At 40.5% G+C, this 25245-nt stretch overlaps 1 protein-coding gene across 4 annotated transcripts in view; it reads right to left on the reverse strand.

The window, feature by feature from the left end:
- Positions 1–25245, reverse strand: part of LOC122549292 (TPR and ankyrin repeat-containing protein 1-like) — an 86367-nt gene that overhangs the window by 13784 nt on the left and 47338 nt on the right. For all 4 annotated transcript variants that reach the window (XM_043688833.2, XM_043688834.2, XM_043688832.2 and 1 more), the window contains 10 exons: positions 24923–25096; positions 18286–21147; positions 16611–16810; positions 14792–14929; positions 14356–14496; positions 10444–10600; positions 8525–8613; positions 6482–6585; positions 5059–5191; positions 1433–1578 (listed from right to left, as the gene is read on the reverse strand). In XM_043688833.2, coding sequence (XP_043544768.2) covers positions 1433–1578; positions 5059–5191; positions 6482–6585; positions 8525–8613; positions 10444–10600; positions 14356–14496; positions 14792–14929; positions 16611–16810; positions 18286–21147; positions 24923–25096 — 4144 coding nt within the window. The remainder of the gene's footprint in view (positions 1–1432; positions 1579–5058; positions 5192–6481; positions 6586–8524; positions 8614–10443; positions 10601–14355; positions 14497–14791; positions 14930–16610; positions 16811–18285; positions 21148–24922; positions 25097–25245) is intronic.

The raw sequence follows: 25245 nt of genomic DNA on the forward strand, positions 1-25245 counted from the left end.
AAACTAATGTCATTTACAAAATACCTTGCAAGAACTGTAACAAACACTACATTGGACAAACAGGCAGAAAACTAGCCACCAGGATACATGAACATCAACTAGCCACAAAAAGACATGACCCACTCTCACTAGTATCCTTACATATGGATGAAGGAGGATACCACTTCGTCTGGGACCACACACCTATCCTGTTCAAGCCAAACAGAGACACACATGAGAAATCCTAGAAGCATGGCATTCCAACTAGAACTCTATCAACAAACACATTGACTTGGATCCCATTTACCACCCCCTGAGAAAAACAACAGGAAATGACATCACCATAGAAAATGACACCAACGACTCAAGGAAACCCAAACATATAAATAGAAAGCGGGCTACAACACCAGTGCTTCTTTCGGAGGCTCACTGAAAATGTTACCTAGTATGGTGACAAAATGTCTGAAAACGAACCTTCCAGCTCAGCAAGCAAACCTACATCCAGAACCTCAACCTCAGCTACAAATCTCAAAACTCTATGATTCTTCAAAAACTTGTGTCATTTTCGATAAATAGCTTAAGACTCTCAGAATTATGGTCATTGCTCCCGAAATGGTCCCCCACTGAAACTTTGATCACTTGACTGCCGGCCTCTTCCCTATTTAGACTTTTCACATACACTGCTTCAAGAAACTTTCCTGGATGTGCCCAACAGGTCCCTGCACCCTCCCCTTCCAAGCCTCTGGCACTAAGGGAGACCCAGTCAATGTAGGGGAAATTAAAATCATCCACCACACCAACCCTGTTGTGCTTACATTTTTCCATAATCTGTCCACATATCTCATCCTCCATTTCTTGCTGGCTATTAGGAGACCTATAGTACAATTCCATCACAGTGTCCTCCCTCAGTCCAGCTGATGTTCTCCCTAATCAGTAATGCAACTCTCCCATCACTTTTACATCACGACTTCCTGGATGTAAAAGAACACGGTAGGAAAAGACAAAGAAAAGTTCATGTTAGATATCAAAGGCTTAATACTATAGAAACATGAGAGGAGTATAGAAAGTGCATGTGAAATTAATAAGTAAAAAGAGATGACACAAAAACATATTATCAAGTAAAATCAAAGAAACCCAAAGATGTCTTATGAAACAGTAAAGAGTAGAACTGCTTAGAAACTGTGGGCACCATTCTCAATTTTTCATAAAAGGGTATGGGTGAGTGGAGAAGAACAGCAGACAACTTAAGAAGGCAGAATGAGAGAAAGTGAACAATGAATATAACGAAGAAACAAAAATAACAGTGTTTGGCATCCTTCATGTGGATAAATCATCGGGTTGGTTGAAATGCACCCCATTTAATAACACTATCTTTCTAACTTTAACTTCAAGTAAAATGCACATAGTTTACACTCAGGGGAAAAACATCAATTCGTGAATGCATTAACATTACCTTTCTACAGCCAGAGCGGCTTCATTGTAAAATCCACCACGGCAGAGCATTAGGAGTGCCAACTCAAATTTGTGCACTTGTTCATAGCAATTTGCAGCTTGTCTGTAACACTGAGCCTTTCTGTACGAACAAGCTGCATCTCCCACCTAAGAGATAAGGGAAGAGGATCAAATAACAGTCTGAACATTAAATTGTAGCACTTAATTGTAAATCATTTTTAAAACATATTTTAAGAACATAGGCATCATTAAAAAGGAATGCAGTTGTTGTGATTTCTAATTGCACTGGAGTAGGTGATGGCAAGTCATCGTCTTGAACCAGCTGAAGGTGCAACAATAAGGAAGCAAATGTTGGGGCTTCCAAGAAACAGTGAAAGAACAATTGTATGTGTCCAGGTTGGGATGATGCCAAAGAATGAGAGTTTTTATAGCATGGAAAGAGGCCCTTTGGCCCATTGCGTCCACACTGGTCATCTATCTAGTATAATCCCATTTTCCGCATTTGGCAAATAGCCTTGTATGCTGTTGTGTTTGAAGTGTTCATCTAAACACTTAAGTATCTTAAGGGTACCTGCCTTCATCATTCATTTATGCTGTTAGTTCCATATACTCTGTGTGAATACATTTTTCTTTAAACACGTCCAAATCTCTTGCTCCCTACCTTAAAACCGCTTTGGTGGGTCGGTGTGGACTTGTTGGGCCGAAGGGCCTGTTTCCACGCTGTAATGTAATGTAATGTAATGTAATCTAACCGTGCCTACTGGTTATTGATCCCTCTATCAAGTGGAAATGTTTCTTCCAATCTCGACCCCTCATAACTTTGTACACTTCATTCAGAATCCCTTTGGCCTTCTCTGATAAAAAATCTCCAATTTAGCCTCTTTCTCACTGAGTCACTCCAGCCTATGCAACATCATGGTGGATCTCCTCTGCAGTGTAATCACATCCTTCCTATAATGTGGCAATTAGAACTTTACACAGTACTTCAGCTGTGACCTAACCAAAGTCCCATTCAGTTCCATCATAACATTCTTGCTCTTACATTCAATGCCTGGACACGTATCCCCTGAATTCTGAACCACCTTATTTGTCTGTCCTGCTGCCTTCAAGGATCTATGGACTTGCACACCAAGGTCCCTCTGATCCTTTCATACTTCCTATTGTCCTACCATTCATTGCCTTGTTAGTCCAACCAAAATGCATCACTTCACACTTTTCAGAATTAAATTCCATTTGCCACTGTTCAGTACATCTGACCAGCCATCAATATCATTCTGTAGTTAAAGGCTTTCCTCACCCTAGGTGCTCTGTTCATGTCTTTATTATAAAAGTACACAACAAACAACAAGGGACTGAGCACCAAACCCTGTGGTACACCACTGCACACAGGCTTCCATGCTCTAAAACACCTTCAACCATCATCCTTCCACCATCATCCTTCCTGATACTAAGCCTATTTTGGATCCAATTTACCAAATGGCCCCGGATTCCATGCGGTCTCATTTTCTTAACTATTCTGTTGTGTCAGACATAATCAAAAGCCTAACTGAAGTCCATGTAAATAACATTAACTGCATTAACCCCACTCCCCCCAATAAGATTCCCCCCCTCATTCTTCTAAATTCCAATGAATGTAAGTCCAATTTACTCAGCCTCTCCTCTCCCCGTGTCTGCGTGGGTTTCCTCCGGGTGCTCCGGTTTCCTCCCACAGTCCAAAAGATGTGCAGGTTAGGTGAATTGGCCATGCTAAATTGCCCGTAGTGTTAGGTATAGGGGTAAAAATGTAGAGATATGGGTGGGTTGCGCTTCGGCGGGTCGGTGTGGACTTGTTGGGCTGAAGGGCCTGTTTCCACACTGTAATGTAATCTGTAAATCTGTAATCTGTAAACCAAACTCCTCAACTCCGAAATCAACCTCCTCTGCACCCCTCCAGTGCCAGTACATCCTTTCTGAAGTAAGGAGACCAAATCTCCACACACTACTCCAGGTGTAGCCTCACCAGCTGTACAGCTGTAGCATTAAGTCTCTGCATTTAAACTCAACCCCTTTAACAATGAAGGACAAAATTCCATTTGCCTTCCTAATCACTTGTTGTAACTGCAGATCAACCTTCTGCGATTCATGCACAAGGATACCCAGGTCCCTCTGTAACTCAGCATGCTGCAACTTTAACCATTCAAGTAATAATCTATTTTGCCATTACCTCAACCAAATTTATGACTTCACATTTACTAACATCATATTCCATCTGCCAGACCTTTGCCCACTCACTCAATGTATCTATGTTCCTTTGCAAAGTTTCACAGTCCTCTGCACACTTTGCTCTGCCACTCATCTTCATATCATCAGCAAATTTTGACACCGTACAGGTGTCTTTGCTTCCTGTCAGTCAACCAATCCTCTATCCATGCTAATACCCCACCCCTAACTGGGACTGCCCCAGAATCCAGCAAAGTTTGGAAAATTACTGTCACTCCACCTGCTATTCCTCCCACCATCTCTTTTTAGTACCCTGGGATGCATTCCATCAGGGCCAGGAGACTTATCTATCCTTAGCTCCATTAGGTTATCCAACACTAACTCTTCTGTAACAATAAGTTTCCAGATCCTCATCTACCTTAGTCTCTTCGTCACTTACTGGCGTATTATTAGTATCCTCCACTGCAAAGATCGATGCAAAGTACCTGTTTAATGCCTCAGTCATTTCATCATATCCCATAACTAACTGCCTCTTCTCATCCTCTAAAGGACCAACATTTACTTTAGCCACTCTTCTTTGTTTTATACATTTACAGAAACTTTTACTATCTGTCTTTATATATCGTGTGCTAGTTTTTTTCTCATACTCTACCTTACGTTTCTTTACAGTTCTTTTTGTGGCTTTCTGTTGACCTTTAAAGTTTTCCCAATCTTCTAGATTCCTGCTGTTTTTAGCCACTTTGTATGTCTTCTCTTTCACTTTAATAGCCTGCCTTATTTCTTTCGACACCCATGACAGATTATCCCTCCTCTTTCAGTTCTTCCTTTTTATTGGAACATAATTTTTCAAAGTACTCAGCAAAAGTATTTTGAATGTCCTCCACTGCTCATCAACTGTAGCACCATAAAGTCTCTGTTTCCAGTCTACTTTAGCCAGGTGCTCCCTCATTCTATCATAGTTCCCCCTTATTAAAGTACAAGACCCTAGTATTGGATTTTATCTTCACACTATCCAGCTGTATTTTAAATTCAACCATACGGTGATCACTCCTTCCAAGAGGATCCCTGATTATGAGGTCATTAATTATTCCAGTCTCATTACATAGGACCAGATCAGGATAGCTAGCTCCCTCGTCCGTTCCATTCCATGCTATTCAAGAAAACTGTCACGGATACACTCAATGAACTCCTCCGCAAGGCTACCCTGACCGAGTTGGTTCAACCAATCTACAAGCAGATTAAAGATGCTGCAGCATACTTGTCTCTGAATAAGATTATCAGTCAAATCGAAAAAACAGAAACCCTGTCCCACATGCAAAAGTTTTTTTTTGCAGTATCTGACCAAGCAGTACAAAAAGGGGTGGTCTGGAAACTATTACTGTTCTATCAAATAAGACAAGGAATACAGAAGCAATGGTGATCACATGCCTTTCCTAATTTCTCAAGCAGTTCTGCACAGAGCTTGTACTCCTTTGCATTTCTCAAACACTTCATTGACAGCTTTGGCACTTTGCACTCGAGGTAAGTCTTCGCCAACTGGAGGTATTCAATCTGAATTTCCCTAGAATGAGTGGAAAAAGAAAGCTTTATCATAAACACACTTCCATTTTTGCAGAAGAAATCCTTCATTAACTCAAAATCTGGAAAGTAGGCAGCACCCCAAATTTACATTGTTTCTCTTAGCTGCATATTGATGAGCATCTGCATATTAAAACTACAAGGTGTTGAACTAGCAAATGAGGAATATTTATCAATCATTTAATATTTACAAATTGTATAAAAATGTGTGATCAAAAATTGATAGAGGTATTCCAGATCTTGACCTACTTGGCCATGGAATGCACTTCCAAGTTTCTTGTTGTATCTGAAATCTGGGATCTCCCCCATCCCTCCTATTTCTACAGTGACAACCACAGCTCCCAGCAACATGCCCAACTGTTTCACAAAGCAGAGAGATTTCTAAAGACTCAAATACAACGTGAGGCACAAGGAATTTTGCTGAATGATAGTGGGAATTGGACAAATAATCACATTCGGAATAACGAGAGGAATAAAGAGCAGAATGAGGGCTGTCAAGTCCCACATGGAAAACAAAAACCACAAAAACTGCTTTGAGAAGCAAAGTATTAAACAGTGTCAAACAGCCAGAACCAAACATGGCAGCAAACGCAATGAAGCAGATTTCCAATCCATGTTCCTGCCTGACATGCCCCATTTCAAAACATATGTTCAAAAAAAGTACTGAGCCGATGTATTAACAAAGCTTTAACAGCTATCAACCTGAAATGTTACTTTGCCTCTACACAAGCTGCCAGGCCTGCAGATTTATCACAATATTTTCCCGCCTTATTTCAGATTTCCAGCACTTGCAGTATTTCACTTTCGTACTACGAAAGCACTTAGAGTCATAGAGATGTACAGCACAGAAACAGATCCTTCAGTCCAACTCATCCATGCCGATCAGACATCTCAACCCAATCTAGTCCCACCTGCCAGCACCCAGCCCATATCCCGCCAAACCCTTTTTATTCATATACCCATCCGGATGCCTTTTAAATGTTGCAATTGTACTAGCCTCCACCACTTCCTCTGGCAGCTCATTCCATACACGCACCACCTTCTGCGTGAAAAAAGTTGCCACTCAGGTCTCTTATGTATCTTTCCCTCTCACCCTAAACCTATGCCCTCTCATTCTGGACTCCCCCCACCCGAGGGAAGAAACTGTATTTATCCTACTTAGGTACATTATGAAATTTATGTCTAGTCTTACTTCAAAATTGCATTGGGTTGCAAGTAAAATTAAACAATAGCAATGAAACACTGCAAAAGCTATACACCAAGGATATCTTACCTCTGACTTCTTTTTTTGACCTGTACATTGAGAACAGCATCATGTGCTAGTGCCAGTTTCTCTTTTTCCAAATCTCCACCTTTCTGGTAGCACTTGGCAGCCACCTAATAAATTAAAGAGATTTTTACAAAGCATATAGGAACCAGATAACTCGTGCAAACTTTGTTATAAACTAGCTGTATGTGTATCATTCCCATTTTATTAAAATAGCTATGTGCATTAACATGGGAGAAAGTGAGGACTGCAGATGCTGGAGATCAGAGTCGAGAGTGTGGTGCTGGAAAAGCACTGCTGGTCAGGCTGTATCCACGGAGTAGGAGAATCAATGTTCAAGCCTAAGGTCTTGATCAGGAATTTGCATTAACATACTCAACACTAACTGCCTCAAATCAGTAACAGAAACATTACTTCCTCAGAAAGACTCTGGATGTAATTCTGTGGAGGGGACTGGTTGTTTAGCTGCCCACAACACTAATGAGGTTACTCTTATACTTAAATCCTCTTGCAAAAAAGGCTAATACAGTACAACCTCAATTATCCAAACATCAATTATCTGAATTTCAGATTATCCGAACAAGATCTCAAGGTCCCGTTACATCAAAGAGGTAGGTGAATTCGGATTACTGGTACTGAAGAACATGTGAAAGCGCTGCCAAAAATAAAGAAACACAAGCACCTAAAGCAACAGCAACTGGATACTTTTTTACATAAGGGTTAGTTACACAGCTGTTTGCAAAAGGAAGTGCTTTATTCCCATCACTTTACTGGGTCATTCATGAAAAAATGGCAGAGAAAGTAAATGCATGCGTAGGCAGTGCTTCTGTTTTTCTATCACAACACTGAGTTCAGCAGAAACTGACAAATGCTCTTGTGATTGTATGAGCTGTTCGGGACCTTGTTCAATGCTGGGATTTCCATATTAATGTGATGGCAAAGGTTTAGTCCTTCTCAGTTTAACCTGCAATTTGCAGAATACAAATATTAGTTTGTTTAAATAGCAGGCTCATCAAAATTATAGATTTAAACAACTCTCTGGTAGAGCACAGTATTAGATCAGCATGGCTTCCTCTGTTTATGATCAGATCAGTTATCCGAACGATCAGTTATCTGAACAAAATACTCCCAGCCTATCTCGTTCGGATAATCAAGGTTGTTCTGTATTCCATCAGCCTTCCTAACTACTTACTGCATCTGCCTGTTGACCTTCAGTGACTTAACAGTGACGCCCAAGTTTGTACATCTAAACTTTTCACATCCTTACCATTTCAGAGGCACATCTGTTCCCCCAGCAAAGTAGATAACCTTACATTTCTCCACTATTGTTGCATCATATAACTGTTCAGGTTGGCAGAAGGGGATCAAAATGGATCTAAGTTTTGTAATCCGATAATTCGTATGTCTCTACGAAAAGGATGTTAGCTAGAGAGTGTGATAGATAGAGCGTGAGAGCGTGAGCAAGAGTGCAAGCGTAAAAACTGTCTTGGATATTTGACTTTGAAATTGGCCTTCTGAATGGGAGGCCAGAGCCTTATTCTTAGGTCTTTGCCTTTGCTTTATGTTTGAGCTTTTTCTCACAAAGGAACCTCTCAAACAATGAGCTGCGGCCGGGGGTGGCGTGGTTGTTATTCCGATCTGCTGTGGTGAGGGAACTTGGATGCTGTCAAATGTTCTCCCTCAAGGCTGTCCTCACTGTAACATTTGAACTTCCACAGGCCCAGGAAATCTGGCTGAACGCAAACAAGGTGAGTTTGAGGCTTCTCATCTCACGAAATATTTAAAATGCCCACTCTCCTTCTGGGATATGGCTGGTCACTCTCCTCAGTAAAATGCAGAAGTTGGGTGGCTTGGACCCAAATTCCTGACACCTTTAGATCTTTTGCACATTTGATCTTTCATGCATATCCAAACCCACCTGTTCACCCATAATGAATTTCATCCATCCCCCGCTCCCTGTGGGATTCTGAAAAATCCTGTCAGGCCTGTTTACCTGGTCATCAACCACCAGCTAGGTTTCATATTTCAACCTAAAATCTTTGATCTCACCTTCCAACACTGATGTTTTGCGAAGTAGTCACCTCTTTCTGACCATTCTTGCATCGTTGAGGCTTTTACAAACATGCTGTCATCAAGCTCTGAAAGAAGAACATGGAGTTTAAATAAATTTTAACTAACTTCATTCTGGTAAACTATACCTAATTCTGAATGAACACAGCTATTAAAAAATGCAAGCTGCTGTTGTTGCAAAATTTGCACTCTTCCAATTTATAGAGAGCAAAAATATAAAGCATTGCTATTTTCAGATGGAAATGAAATATTGCATTCAATCTCTGTCCTGTTAAAACATTACCATCATTTGCCACAAAATCACTTTGGTTTGGTTGGTAGAGCTTTTGCTGTGGCCAGAGATTCAAGCCCAACTCTAGGATGTAAAAAGATAACCTAACAGCCAATGCAGTGCAATGTTAAAAACTGAAATTTCTTACCATTTTACACTATAATCACACCACCCAAAGAGTTTAAACTGTTTGCAGTTATTTGGCTAGCTCACTCATGATCTGAGAACTGAAGCCACCATGACTGAGTAAAGACAGGAGCTTGCAAAGTAGGATTTCTCTCTCTCAACTTTGTCAAGTAAAATTTAAAATGTCAGAATCATGGAGATGTACCGCATGGAAACAAACACTTCTGTCTAACCTGTCCACGCCGACCAGATATCCCACCCCAATCTAGTCCCACCTGCCAGCACCCAGCCCACATCCCTCCAAACCCTTCCTACTCATATACACATCCAAATGCCTCTTAAATGTTGCAATTGTACCAGCCTCCACCACTTCCTCTGGCAGCTCATTCCACACACATACCACCCTCTGCGTGAAAAAGTTGCCCCTTAAGTCTCTTTTATGTATTTCCCCTCTCACCCTAAACCTATGCCCTCTTGTTCTGGACTCCCCGGCCCCAGGGAAAAGACTTTGCCTATTTATCCTATCCATGCCCCTCATAATTTTGTAAACCTCTATAAGGTCACCCCTCAGCCTCTGACGCTCCAGGTAAAACAGCCCCAGCCTCTCCCTATAGCTCAAATCCTCCAACCCTGGCAACATCCTTGTAAATCTTTTCTGAACCCTTTCAAGTTTCACAACATCTTTCCGATAGGAAGGAGACCAGAACTGCATGCAATATTCCAACAGTGGCCTAACCAATATCCTGTACAGCCGCAACATGACCTCCCAACTCCTGTGCTCAATACTCTGACCAATAAAGGAAAGCATACCAAACGCCTTCTTCACTATCCTATCTACCTGCGACTCCACTTTCAAGGAGCTATGAACCTGCACTCCAAGGTCTCTTTGTTCAGCAACACTCCCGAGGACCTTACCATTAAGTGTATAAGTCCTGCTGAGATTTGCTTTCCCAAAATGCAGCACCTCGCATTTATCTGGATTAAACTCCATCTGCCACTTCTCAGCCCATTGGCCCATCTGGGCTCTTCGCAGTTCACTACACCTCCAATTTTGGTGTCATCTGCAAACTTACTAACTGTACCTCTTATGCTCGCATCCAAATCATTTATGTAAATGACAAAAAGTAGAGGACCCAGCACCGATCCTTGTGATACTCCACTGGTCACAGGCCTCCAGTCTGAAAAACAATCTTCCACCACCACCCTCTGTCTTCTACCTTTGAGCCAGTTCTGTATCCAAATGGCTACTTCTCCCTTTATTCCATGAGATCTAACCTTGCTAATCAGTCTCCCATGGGGAACCTTGTCGAACGCCTTACTGAAGTCCATATAGATCACATCTACTGCTCTGCCCTCATCAATCCCCTTTGTTACTTTTTCAAAGTGTTTGAACAAGCTTTTGAATCTTTAGGTGCATACATTGACTGTCTAAATTTTAACACTGCAAACTACCATAAAACTCTGGCTCTGTTCGGTACTCTTAACATCTCTACTTTCATACCTCTGTTCTCATCTGTTTTGACAACTCTGACAAAATCTCTGTTGATAAAATATTTGAAGGCTGGGTCACGTTTCCCTTTGTTTTCATCGAAGATCCACAAATTGACCCTTGCTCTTGTGAAAGCAGTGTACAATTGTTTGAGTTCACAATTCAGCAACTGATGTACAAAACAGAAATTAGCACTTTGATTAGAACTGATGCCAACATTCATTTTTGAGTCTGCACAGCACAACAGATTAGTCATTGTTTTTATTCAGCTGTGACAACATAGTTTAAGATTTTAACACCAGCTTTAGAATAAAAATAGTTTTTGAGTTTTATTCCTTTCACCGTGATGTTTTTCTGAGTTGCTCAAGAATGGTAGGAGGTACAATTTAAGAAAATTAACTTATATCTACTAATAGTTACATACTTTAAAACATGTTACATAATTTGAGGGACTTTCTTAAGATTTCAAAGGTGACTTCACTTGTACTTACATTAAAGTCAGAAAACACAACGGAAGCTGTCGTTTGAGGATGCCAATTCCAATAGAAGGCGCTGAAGTGTTACAGCCTGCAGACCAATTATGCTGCTCTTAACATGAAGGGGGCAGTCAGTCAATCTATACAGATCGCCGCCTGAACTCTAAAAACTTGTTTGTGAAAGCAACTTCCTTGTTATAATCTACAAAAACCAGTGAGTATCCTATTCTTCAACTTGTCAACTTCTACTTTGTTTCTTTTCCAGTCTATTTACTCCTGCTCATTTGCAAAATGCTTTGCCCCATATATAAATACCTCTGTTTCTGAAGATGCAGCATACTATACACTGCATCACTTTATCCCTGCTCGATGGCAACTTGCTCCAACAACAGGCTACAGAATGCAGGCAGAGCATGACGTGACGATACTATGGCTTTAAGAGGTATATTTTCTCCTGGGCTTTTTTTAAAAAAGAAATGTTGAGAGTAAGTACTGAGCAGTCTACTCAAAAACCCATAAAATAAATACATTGTGAGACTTTGGTTTTTTTAAAAAAGTTGGAACAATAGAAGCAGCCTGAATGGGTTGGATCAAACTCCCCAGAAGCCGTGATGTTTAGTTTTAGTGTTTCAGTAGTAGTTGGTGGGGTCTTGAAGCTGGTTTGGAAGCTGCAGTACATCTCTCCCTGCTCCTCTCTCTCTCTCTCACTCAAGAGTTTTCTCCTGCGCTGGAAAACTGCCTGTGAGACAGTCTATTTTTAATAAATTTGCCTCTGCCAGAGTGTATTTATGGGATGTTATTACATTTGAACATTTACAGTTTAGTACATAAATAATCTATTATTCTGTTAAGTTTTCCAACAGAGTTAATTCTTCCAATTTTTTCTTTCTTTCGTATTTTAACAATAGCGTATGAATAAAGTGTGTTTTGCTTCAAATCTGGTAGGACGGCATGGTGGCTCAGTGGCTAGCACTGCTGCCTGACAACGTCAGGGACCTGGGTTCGATTCCACACTGAGGCGACTGTCTGTGTGTCACATTCTCCCTGTGTCTACATGGGTTTCCTCCGAGTGCTCCAATTTTCTCCCACAGCCAAAGATGTGCAGGTTAGGTGGATTGGTCATGCTAAATTGGCCATGATGCACAGGGATGCGTAGGTTAGATGCATTAGTCAGGGGACATGTAGAGTAATAGAGTAAGGGAATGTGCCTGGGTGCACAGAATTACATGCATGCACCGTTGGGATGCTTGCTGTAGTTGTTTAAACTTGGCAAGAGTGTACAAAATGTATTCAGCTCTCTTGTAATACAGGTCCAAACACTATTTTTATGCAACAATGGTTGGCAAACTGACAGATGCAAATTTCATACTGTTCAAGTCTTAGTGTATTTAGAGGAGAAAGTGAGGTCTGCAGATGCTGGAGATCAAAGTTGAAACTTTATTGCTGGAACAGCACAGCAGGTCAGGCAGCATCCAGGGAACAGGAGATTCGACGTTTCGGGCACAGGCCTGAAGAAGGGCCTGTGCCCGAAACGTCGAATCTCCTGTTCCCTGGATGCTGCCTGACCTGCTGTGCTGTTCCAGCAATAAAGTTTCAACTTAGTGTATTTAGACATAGACTACTTCAGTACTTCAGTCACAAGTGGTGCTGAACATTGTGCAATCATCAGTGATCTTCCCCATTTCTGACTTTATGATGGAGAAAAGTTATTCATAAAACAGCTGAAGATGGTTTGGCCTAACTTCTTGAGGAACTCTTGCAGTGATGTCCAGTGCCTGGGATGGTTTACCTCTAACAATCATAATCCCCTTCCTTTGAGCTAGGTATATCTCCAAACAGCGGAGAGGTTCCCCCCAATTCTCAGTGATTTTCATTTTGCTGGGGGACCTTGATACCACACTCTGTCAAATGCAACTTTGATGTCAAGGTCAAGCACTCTCATATAACCTCCATGTTTGACCCAAGATGTAATGAGGTCATTTCAGTAACTCTGGCAGAACACAACATGAGCAACAATAAGCAGGTTATTGTTAACCTAATCTTCCTTCATAGCACTGCTGATGACATCTTCAATCTCTACTGAAGGTAAAGAGTAGATTCATACGTGTTAATTGTCCAGGTGAGGTTTCGCCTGCTTTTGTGTTCAAGACATGTCTGTGCAATTTGTCACATCTTGGAGACACTAAGGACTGCAGATACTGGAACCAAAATCAATAGATATGGAGCTCGAAAAGCACAGCAGATCAGACAGTTTTCCACTTCACTGGGTAATGACAGTGTTGTAACTGTGCTGAAACAGCTTGGCTAGTGACGTGCAAGAGAGCACTAGTCTTCAGTACTATAGCTCAAATGTTGTTGTGACTCATAGACTTTGTAGTATCCAGTGTTTTCAACCCTTTCTTGTTATCATGTTGGGGAATTAGATTGTCTGATGATAAGCATCTATGATGCTGGACCAAGTTACCCTCTGTGACGAAGCTGCTCCTTTAACAACTTTATGTTGTCCTTAGCATTTTTTCCCCATTGGAGGTCGTAAATGACACAGACTTCAAAAAGTCTGGGGTGGAAGGGTCTTGGGGCAATTTGATAATAGATAACAGATACCTGCATTAGGCAGAAGGCTTTCAAGTTTTATAAAAGATCAATGAAAGGGGAGTGGCCAGTTCTCCCAGCTCAGCTTTTCTCTGGTTTGGTTTGGTTATTCCTGAAGGGCTTTTGCCCGAAACGTCAATTCTCCTGCTCCTTGGATGCTGCCTTACCTGCTGTGCTTTTCCAGCACCACACTCTCGACTTTAGCACAGTACTGTTGTGAAAGCTGGTGGACCCAAAGAAGCTGGTCCATACTGATCTCACTCTGACTTCTCTCTTGTAAGACCCAATGTTTGATTTTACCTTTTGTGCCAAGGGGTGTTTATGGGGATTGTTGCAAGTATTTTGAGCAGCAGATTTAAGTCGAGATGATCTGTTGAGTTTTCTGATAGATTGAGTTATTTAGTATTCTGTTCAATTGTGTGTGTGTTTCATTCAGTAATCTCGTAAATAAATTCTGTTTTGTTTAAAACTAAGTGGTTTGACCAGCAGTATTTCTCCTGGAATAACCACTTTACACCTGTTAAAAACAACTAGCAAAGTTAGGATCTGGGCTACTTGCTTGAAGTATTTTGAGGGGTTTCGCCTGGTCCATAATACCCTCCAAGCCACACAGCATCCTGATTCGGAACTATATCACTGTATCTTCAGTGCTGCTGGAACAAAACCCTTTCGAACAGCACAGAGTGCACTTGCAGCACAAGGACTGCAATGGTTTAAGGCAGCGACTCACCACTGCATTCATAAAGGCACTGAGGGATTGCCAATCAAGTTTACGCTTGCCAGCAATGCATTCATCCCACAAATTTATTTTTTAAAGTAAACTATTTTACTGCATTGTATGAGAATAGAGTTTTACCTTGTGCAGTTCCATATTGAATTCAAGAGGTCTGCTTTGTGCAGCAATGTCATCCATTGATTGTTCCAGTATTGGCCCATATTTTTCTTTTGACTGAGGTGAAGGTTGAAATGTGGAGATGACCCTCCATTCTTTATCAGCCTGAAAAGTGTCAAACACAGCACGTTCTTCAAAAGGAATTTTCAATTAAAGCACTCAAAAATATTGTTAAAATTCATTTTATATTCTCCTCACTTCCCAATCTAATCCTACATTCTCTGCTTTCCAGGTTGGTTCCATTCAGGCAAGATTTTTTTTACTGACCACACCGGCCTTAAACCACTAGATTGGCAGCTGGATGGAGGCAATTAAAACAACAGAAGTTATCTACCCCCATCCTAATAAAGAGATCCCCCTCCCTCTTAAATTAAAGCCTGTTCCATTTCTGAGCAGTTACCTCAGAATCAGTGAAGAAATTGTAGAGGAGGACATCATCGAATTCCAAACCTTTGGATTCATAAATTGTCAAAACCAGGGCCAGGTTAAGTTCTTCTGGAATTGCTTCCTTTGCCTTTTCATTCGTGACCAGAATAACCTAAAAAGGTATGGTGTAGTAAAGTTAAGGACGGTGATTCAATTTAACAAGATCTATGTCAATGATGACGCAACTTCAATGTAGATCATCTTGCAATGCTCACTTATATGACAAAGAAAGAAATGGAGTTGGCTTAGTTTTGTTCTTAATTCATTCTCTGGGTGCTGTTTCAGGATTTTGATCCAGTGATGGTCAAGGAATGATAATATTGTTCCATTTCAGGATGGCGCGTATTCAACAATAAATCAGTTAGATCAAGATAATGGAAAAAAAAACATAACAGAATCCTTAGTGTCCAGGGAAAGATAACCATCCAAACTAAAGGTGACATGGCCTTTGAAGCCAAAGAGAATTATAGGAGTTAACGGTCATCTATATACAGTGCAACCTCAATCATCCGAACATCAATTATCCAAATTTTGGATTATCCGAACAAGATCTCAAGGTCCCATTCGGGCACACTGTTTGCTCATCGACTGGGAGGAGAGCTCATGAGAGGACGTGGTGGAGAGATTGCGAGAGAACGTTTGCGAGGAGTCATGGTGACAGGGGCCACACTGGCTTAAGTGACAACTGCCTGGCCCGCCCATGACTGTGGAGCATTGGGGACCTTGGAAACAGTTTGTCCCTCCTGCCCTTCCTTGCAACATACCTTGCCCGCAAGCCACCGATCACCGATCGATGCCAGGCACCCCGACAGACAGCCTGATCTGTAAATTGTCGCCGACAGCCCGCAAATGCACAGAGGCCCTGGTGGGAATGTGCGAGTGACATGCTAAAGGGAGAAGGCACCTTGTAGCGGGGGTGGAAGGGAGTGTGATCAGTTATCCGAATGATCATTTATCTGAACAAAATTCTCCCTGCCTGTGTCGTTTGGATAATGGAGGTTGCCCTGAAGACAAATGGGTTTCCAGAGATTGACCTATCTCCACTATTAACTCTTATATGTATTGAGAAGAGCTCCTGGTGGAATATCCAGTTAAAGGTGTAGTGGGAGGATTAAAAATGATACCTTCAAATCAGATCATTAAGGGTTAATTGGACATGACAACGGGCAACTGAAGACAAGTGGAAAATAACTGGTTTAGTGTGAGACAGTTGTTTCAGGTGATGGGGAATCATGTGACACAGCCACCTGGAGGATGGTTTTCTGCAAAATGGAATGTGAGGCAAAGTACTGAAAGTACTTTAGTATCAGGGACTCTGCAGTACCATTGGATTCCATCTCAGACTGAGATCACGAGCAATGCCAGAAAACTGGAGTTCTCCAGACCAGCCTTCATAAATTTGTGTCCCCTCAGTTTCTTTCTACTCTGTACAGACCTCTCACGATTTTGAATACCTCTATCAAAGCTCTTAATCTCCTTTTGGAAGGTTGTCCTAACTTTTCCAATCCAGTTTCATAATTGAATTTTCTCATTCCTAGCTCTTCTGACTGGTGCTGAGTACAGTTACTCTGCAACATTACTGTTGGAAATCATGTCAGTTCTCCCTATGATTTTCTGTCTCTGCCCAAAGGAACCTAAAAATATCTTGCTATTTCAATTTCTGATCCCAATTTTTCCTTCTATGTGTTCTATAATTTTGTTCATGGTCTAAACAGTTCATTTACACACAGAACACATCAAATGAATTTCCTAATTAAAATATGCGTGATAGCATTAAATGTATAAATACAAACCTGATGAGCACCAAATTCTATTGGCTGGGATTTCCGCTTGTTTCCCCTAAGCAAAATAGCCAAGTCACTGACACTACAGGACTCTAGAAGGGAAGGTTTCGGTCCATCAAAGAGGCCAGAGTCTCTCGGTAAGCGATCAAAGGACTCTGGAAAATAGTACTGAAGAAGATCCACTACACCGGAAGCCAAATTCAAAATTCCTAAACATACACAAGAAACTTACATGAAACAACAGAAATCACACCAAAAATTAAAAATGTTATATTCAGTTTGTCAACATCTAAAATAATGCTGTCTAATAGGCAGCATGGTAGCTCAGTGGTTAGCACTGCTACCTCACGGTAACAGGGGCCGGGTTTCGAATCCAGCCTCGGGTGACTGTGTGGAGTCTGCGCATTTTCCCAGTGTCTGCGTGGGTTAACTCTGGGTGCAGCAGTTTCTTCCCACCGTCCAAAGGTTAAATGAAATGGCCATCCTAAATTGCCCACAGCGTACAGGATGTTTAGGTTAGATGCATTAGTTAGGAATCATGTAGAATAATAGGGTAAAGGAATGGTGGGTTACACTTCGGAGGGTCAGAGTGGACCTGTTGGGCCAAGTGGCCTGTTTCCACACTGTAGGGCTTCTGTGAAATTCTGTAAAATATGTTTGCCACAAATGGTTAGGAGACTGCAAATGGGTCTAAATCTATCTTTAACGACTAAGAAAAAAAAGTCACCAACATATACTTTGTTGATGTTATCTCACATTTCATATTTGCATGATATATTTAATCCTTTTGTGCATTCTTTGGTGATAGGTGAGTTCAAATCCCAGTACAGCAACTGAAAACATTTGAAAGCATATCTGGGTAATACTTTTGATTTATAATCATTACAATGGAGGTTGAACAGATCAAGAGAATTTGGACATAGCAGGACTCCACAACTTGTTCGGAGTGTGCTGATTAGACATTCTGATTTGGAGAGGTTCAGTGAGATAAACATTATGAACCACATCCATGGTTTTGTTTAAAAATACCTTCATAGGACCTTTTATGTTTAATCGTGGTAACAGGCAAAGCTTAGCTTCACATCTTAGCTGAATGACAACATCTTCAACATTTCAGCACTCCTTCAGGACTAAGTTGAGAACCATCAGCCTGCGTTATCAGCTTAAGTCTCTCGAATAAGATTTAAAACCAGAGGATTAGATCAATTATGCAGATGAATGAGTTGTGGCAGATAGATTTGAGTGTAAATGTGAACAATGCATACAGGTACAGGAAATGGGAATTATACACTCAACAATGAAGTGAAATACTGCTGGCAAAATGTGAAAATGCAAAATGTTCAAAAGCAATCATCCGTCAACTCTGGAAGCATTTGGTCATGGTAAAGCGTCAATTAAAACAACTCAGAATCCGAGATATAGACAGGTATGTTAGTCACAGATACAAGGTGAAACCAGTTTGTAGCTTGGCAGGTAGTTTGATGCCAAAAAACCTAAGCAAGACCTAAAACTTTCAGGAAAGAAGGGCCAGAATAATTCTAAACGTGAAGGAATTTGGTTACGAAGTTGCCAATTAAAACGGCAAAAATATTTGTAAAATTCTCGCCTTTTTTTAATAAACAAAGATTTTATATGCTTATTTGCAGTTAATTAATTTAATCAAACAACAGACTGAAGGAAATACCTGAATGCGATCGGTAGTTCTGATGAAGTTGGTAAATTCTGCTCGGCACAGCTACGTTGCATTGTTTCTTTTCATTTTGATTGGAATCGTGGGCATAATAAAACAGGGAACGCAGGTCACTGAAGCGGAAAGCAACCCCCTTCATTATGCTTTGAGCTGTGTCACCAGTAAGGAACATGGAATTTGGGTCACTGATGCTTTTCATGAGGGTGGCAAGCTCTGCTTGGGTAAAGTCCTGTATTTCATCCCCATAAAGTTCATGAATAGACCACGGCAGTACAGCTGATTTGGATAATCTCAGTGATATGCTGTACAACACATCCTCCTCATCAAAGTATCTAAACTGTGATTTTATCTGCTGGTATAAGCAGAAGAAATGGTAGATTTCAGATCTGTCTTCCTGGAAATTTGGTGCCCTCTTCTTTCCCAGTTTAATGTATTGTTCTTCTGTAAGGCAACCTTGAGGACTATTTAAAGCTTCAATAGAACCCTTCAAAAAGGATTTGATCTCTTTCCACACTAAAGCTGGATTAAAGTGAGATTTGCCTTTTACCATTTTAGGCCAAAGATCCCTTGCAAATACCTCATAAGTCACAAAGATGCGGGGATCAGATTCTTTGGTATGACTCTCTGCAACCCTACTTTCATCATCCAAAAAGTCTCCTTCATTCTCCTCTTCTTCATCCTCGTCACCTAAATCTGGTATTGACATATCTTCTTGAACAGACCAACCCACAATTGTCCGTTTCAGACTGCCGTCTTCATTTCGAGGGAAAAAAGGGTCTGGTAAGGACGCGTCAATTAACAGCAGCAATTGCTTGGAGGTTACGAACAGGGGAAAGTTCTCATCCTTAATGTCCTGAAGTCTGTAAATAGTAGCTTCCACAGGTCTGAAGTGGCTCGTAGCTTTGGTAGACTTGCTAAGCTCTATAAAGTTTTTCAAGACTTCCTGGCACAACACATGGTTTTTGGTAACAAAGATTTGATGAAAGTGTTCAAGTTTATCAGCATCATCTGGACTCACTTGCATACCTTCATGGTCATTTGTCAATTCACTGCCACAGCCATCAAATGGCATTCCATGCAGATCCGAATCGCAGCTTTGGACCACGGATTCAAAATCCTCCTTGCCATTTACATAATCACAGGAACCTGTTCCATCATCTATCATTGCTGATTCTTTATCGTCGTCATCCATCACCCCTGTTTTCCACTTATGCCATACCTGTCGCACCAACCAGGGATTTCCAATTTGTGTTTTCTCCCAGTAAAGTTGGAAGTGTTTCCAAAGTCTGTAGAGGCAGCAAGTAGTCTTCCCTGTTCCACTTCGGCCAATCAGAATGATTGCCTGTAATGGTTTCGGGACAAGGTCAATTATTGCATACTCCAACTCGCCAACTCTAAAAGGGTATTCAACTCTTTTCTCCAGATTAGTAAGGATATTAAGAGCCATATTGGTGCTAAAGCTATGAAATTTCATTATATTGTACTCTGTTTCCACTGCACTAGCAGGTGGGAAGTATTCAGGTACTTTTTCCTTTGGTTCTTTCCAATCGATACATTCTACAAAGAATAATGGGATTCTTTTTTGGACATTTAAATTTGAAGTAAGCACAGCTTTGTTTATTCCTTTAAGTTTCTTGCGGAGGATGCAGTTTTGTCCACGGTCATACGAACTGCGGATCATATCCAATGCTCGGTTGAGTTTATTGTGGTCTAGAATGATATCCCAGATTCGAATGATCTCACTATACACCCTTCCTGTGACTCTCTCTTGAGGATGAGAAGAAAGCTCAGATTCAAAAATTTTTTCTGGCTTTTCACTGCAACGAGGTGAAAAATCCACTGCGAGTTCCCAAAGCATTCTTGCTCCTTTGTCAAGTTTAGCTTCGTAAAGCTTGATGGGGCTGTTCAGATGTTTGAGTGGCTTTTGGAGGCTCTGAGTCCATTCTCCATTTCCAAGTTGCTGAATGACCTTTACAATTTTTGTTTTCATCTGCTGAGGTACATCTCTGCAACTGAGCTTTTTCAATAACTCTGATGTACATTCAATCTCCCATGTCATATTGTCAAAATCCAGGTCTTGCAAATCGGTCACTTCTTCAGGGCCTGGATCTTGCTGCACAGAACAGTTTGAATGCTCTGTGGTCTCATTTAACATCACAACTTCAGTATTGTCAGTGTTTTGTGAAGGATGAGTTTTGAAAGCTGAAGTTGTCGATTCCAAAGTCTGAGCTGAATCATTGAGAAATGTATCAGAAGTGGGTAGTTTGGAAGAGCTTGCTTCTATTGGTATCTCAACCACATTAAACTCTTGAATCATTTTTCTAATTTCATTCACTAGGACTTCTTCCACAGTCAAAGCAATGCTTGGTTCATCCCTTGATTTCAGTGGATGTCCTAATTCCACTTTAAAAGTTGCTTCAAAAGGACCGTTCATTGGTGTTTGTCCATCAGATTGTGAACTCTCCGACTTCTCGACCTTTTGCTGAGAAGGTCGCTTTCTGCCCATTGCATTCTTCACATTTCTTGAAGTTCGTGACTTCTGGCTCTGGTCATTTTGTTCTCTCTTCTTTCGATTTTTTAATATTGCTTTATTCCACAGGATGAAACGTGGGTCATCTTTTTTGATTTTGTACAGACATTGTTTCCCTTCCTTGTTTTTTATCTTGCTATTGATTTCAAACTTGCTTAGAAGATCCATTATTTCTTCATGATTTTTAGAGTAAGGTTTATGAAATATAATGTGCAGCAAGGTATTTCCATTGCTATCCTGACAGCTGGGATTTAGATATGGATAATGAGCTGCATCAGAGCTATACTTTTCCAACAGATATTTCAATATATGCAAACCAATCTCATCTGCAAGCAGAAAAGAAAAAGATAACAAAGATAATTTAATATTTAACAATGCAGAATGCATCAATATACATCACATTATAGCATAAGATGGTCTGCAAAAAGGTCTGCACCGATATTATTCACTCCCAAGTACTCTGAACTCATTCCTGTTCACAGTCCGTACACTTTTAAGGATTGTCAATTTAAAGTAATTATTTAATTCTCTTTTCTTAGCATTTCTGGACTCCACTTCAACATTGCACTGTGGCAAGAATTCAATATTCTAAATATCCTCTGTGTAAAGGGATTATCCTTTCCATTTAATACTTCTTGTGATCGATCTTAAAGTTTTGACATTCAATTGAAATTTCATTAACCAGCCCATGAAATCCAACACTATTTAGTTCATTGTGATTTTTAAAATAATCTTGAAGACTTCTTCCAAGTTACCAGTTCCAGAAAAAAAGTCCTTGACTTCTTATCATCACTTCTCATAACAGTAAACACTTAATCGTAGCAACAGTCACAGGAACTTGTTAGAACTTCTATCCTGCTTATATTGGAGAATCTACAACCTACAAAAAGTCTGACAATGGCAGTACAGCTTTGCTTCATATGGATGAGCAGTAATCTGTCAGGGTTGGGTCAGCCTTGTCCTGAAAAGTTAACATCCTTCCTATTTCTTCCAGACAGTGCTACGACTTATACCACAAACAATTTATGGAAGAGTGGGCAGGGTGGTTGTGAATGGGAGGGGGTAAACTTTCCCATACTGTTTTTAAAGAGATTCAACAAGAATATGGTGAAGTAATACATCAATTTCTGGTTGAAAGCAGGAATCTAGTGAGCTGATAGGGAAGGTAATGCCATGAACAATTTCCCCGAGTTACTTTTTTGATTTAATGTTCAGTCTTTCTTTATATAAATTCAAGGATTAAATGTGTCCTGGGACTGTGATGAAAAATTCCCCAGAAACAAGATTTGAAATATCTTATTAAATGCATAGTAGGAAAATGAATTTTTCTGAATATAGTCACGCTTTTGTGGTGTGAACCAAGTTCGGCCCTTTCTACACAAAAGGTAAATTCCCCAGATGTTGGATGTCTGAAATAAAAACAGAGAATGCTGGAAATACTCAGTAAGTCAGACAGTAGCTGTGCAGAGAAATACAGAGTTAACATTTCAAGTCATCAGAACAAAAGACAAATGGAAATGAAGGAGTCAGTAAACCGGTGCAAGAGAGCTGGTGTCAAAAAGAACAGATGAGAAGTTCTGTGACAGGGTTAAGACCTCAGGTGATTAAATAACAAAACAGCTCACGGCGTTCAAAGAAAATTGTAACGGATATCGGGAATAAACGCTGTGCACAAATAAGACATGAATTGCAGCATAAAACCATCTGAATGTGACATGAAGGGATCATGTCTAACACAGCAAAATGAAAGAAAAAACAGAAGATGATGGAAGCAGTAGTTATGATTGAAAGTTATTGAACTCAATGTGTACTCCGGAAAGCTGTAGAGTGCTTAAGTGAAAGATATAATGTTACTCCTTGAGCTATGCTCAGATTCACTGGAGTACTGTAGCAGGCTATGGACAGAAGGTTAGCTTGAGAGGAAGTTAGAGGATTAAAATGACAAGCAACCAGAAGCTTAGGGTTGTGCTTATAAACTGAACAATGTGTTCTGCAAACAGCTCACCAATCTGCATTTCTGTATGGAAGTTACAATACATTAAATCGAAAGAGGTAGGAACAAATCACTATATTACTCAGAAGGAGTGTTGAGACCTTGGACAGTGAGAAGGCAGGAGGTAAAAAATCGGGTGCTACAACTTCAGTTGCAGAGAAAAGTGTACTAGGAAGTGCATTAGGTCTGCTGGTGATGTCTGGGAGTAGACTAGGGTATTATAAGACCATAAGACCATAAGACATAGGAGTGGAAGTAAGGCCATTCGGCCCATCAAGTCCACTCCGCCATTCAATCATGGCTGATGCGCATTTCAGCTCCACTTACCAGCGTTCTCCCCGTAGCCCTTAATTCCTCGAGACAACAAGAATCTATCAATCTCGGCCTTGAAGACATTTAGCGTCCCGGCTTCCACTGCACTCCGTGGCAATGAATTCCACAGGCCCACCACTCTCTGGCTGAAGAAATGCCTCCGCATTTCTGTTCTGAAATGACCCCCTCTAATTCTAAGGCTGTGTCCACGGGTCCTAGTCTCCTCGTTTAACTGAAACAATTTCCTAGCATCCACCTTTTCCAAGCCATGTATTATTTTGTACGTCTCTATTAAGTCTCCCCTTAATCTTCTAAACTCCAACGAATACAATCCCAGTATCCTCAGCCGTTCCTCATATGTTAGACCTGTCATTCCAGGGATCATCCGTGTGAATCTCCGCTGGACACGTTCCAGTGCCAGTATGTCCTTCCTGAGGTGTGGGGACCAAAACTGGACACAGTACTCCAAATGGGGCCTAACCAGAGCTTTATAAAGTCTTAGTAGTACATCTCTGCTTTTATATTCCAACCCTCTTGAGATATTATGAAAGGAATGGACTCCACAGAATGCTAAAAGAGCAGGTCAGGGGGAAGGTATGTTTGATAGTTATATCACTGTGGCATCAGCAAAAATGGTGGAAAATAATCATTGAATACAGAGGGCAGAAGGGAAAGATAATGAGAACTCCAGCATGGCTCTGAGAGGGAGGAGAAGAGGTAAGAACAGGAGTAAAATCCCAGATATTGGAAAGCAATCAAAGCATGCAATAACACACCAACATCTGACATGTCTTGCATACTTCAAAAAAGTGGAGGTCTAGTATAATCAGTTAATTCATTTTGAAATATTGCTGGATTTTCGCTCTGGGAAAATGTTCAGGGACCATTTTTACATCTCTTTAAATCAAAGAATTTCTCCAATGGAAGTACAAATATAAGGTTCCAGAGGATTTTATTTGGTAGTTTAGGCTAGACCAGCAGAACCTTGAGAAAAATGGCAGAGATTCAGCATGATCTCCACCAGAGTAACTCTGCAACCGAATTTCAGGGACATGAGTGTTTAGATGTAGAGGGCAGTAAATGCAATTCTAGTCAATTCTGAATTGAAAAATCAAGCAAGAAACTAAATATTATCACTGCAAACGTTTAAACATACACAATAATTTAACTGTAGAATTTTTTGATAGATAGCAAGAAGGCAATTCTGACGTTTTCAAAACATCTGTGTTCAGGTAACAGAATCATTATAGCACTGAACGAGGCCACTCGAACACTCGAATCTGTGCTGGTTCCCTGTTTACCAATTCAATCAGCCCTATTCCTCAGCGCTCTGCCTGTAAGCACTACTATTTTCTTCATAAGTACCTGTCCAACTTCCATCTGAAATTACTGACTGTCTCTGCTTCCACTACCTTTATGGGCAGCATGATCAATGTCATTAGTACTCAATGTATACCATTCTTAGTACACACTTGCAAAACTTTACTCAGAACTTATCCAACTCGTTTATATGTAAGATAGAGGCAGGGATCTTAACGTTGACCCTTGGAGAACATCACTATCCATAATCTTATAATTTTAAAAATAACTATTCACTGCACCTCAGGTGTTTTCTGTCTTTAAGCCTGCATGAACCTCAATTTGCTTTACCAATGTGTCATTTGGTACTTTGTCAAACACAATGTGGTTTAAATTCCTTTAAATGTATTTCTGCATTTTATCAGAAGTGATGAAAAGTTTGTTTTCATAATTCTTGTGAAGTAGACTTAATGATAAGTTAGCATTGGCAGTGAGACCTTTCTTGTCGAGAACAATACAAACTGCTGCATGCAGAGGTGTGTCGCCTGGAGTGAGTGAAAGATCCTGTGGTTTCGCTCCATTGATCAAAAACAGATGCACAAGTACAAAATCCTCTTTTTTCAAAGACAGGCATATTGGACTTTCTTTAGTGCTAACTCCACAGGGAGAAGCTGCAAAAACAAATGCAAGACTGGATCAGTAAATGCAGTGGAAAAGTTAGAAAGGAAAGACACTTAGGTTTATATTGGCTCTTTTATGATGTCAGGATGTTCAATTCATTTTATAATCAACTAATAACTTTGAATATTTATCAAAGTTG

The sequence above is a fragment of the Chiloscyllium plagiosum genome, unplaced genomic scaffold (assembly GCF_037043375.1).
Source record: "Chiloscyllium plagiosum isolate Xiang-an unplaced genomic scaffold, Cpla_swu_hap1 HiC_scaffold_4, whole genome shotgun sequence".
NCBI classification, from domain to species: Eukaryota; Metazoa; Chordata; class Chondrichthyes; order Orectolobiformes; family Hemiscylliidae; genus Chiloscyllium; species Chiloscyllium plagiosum.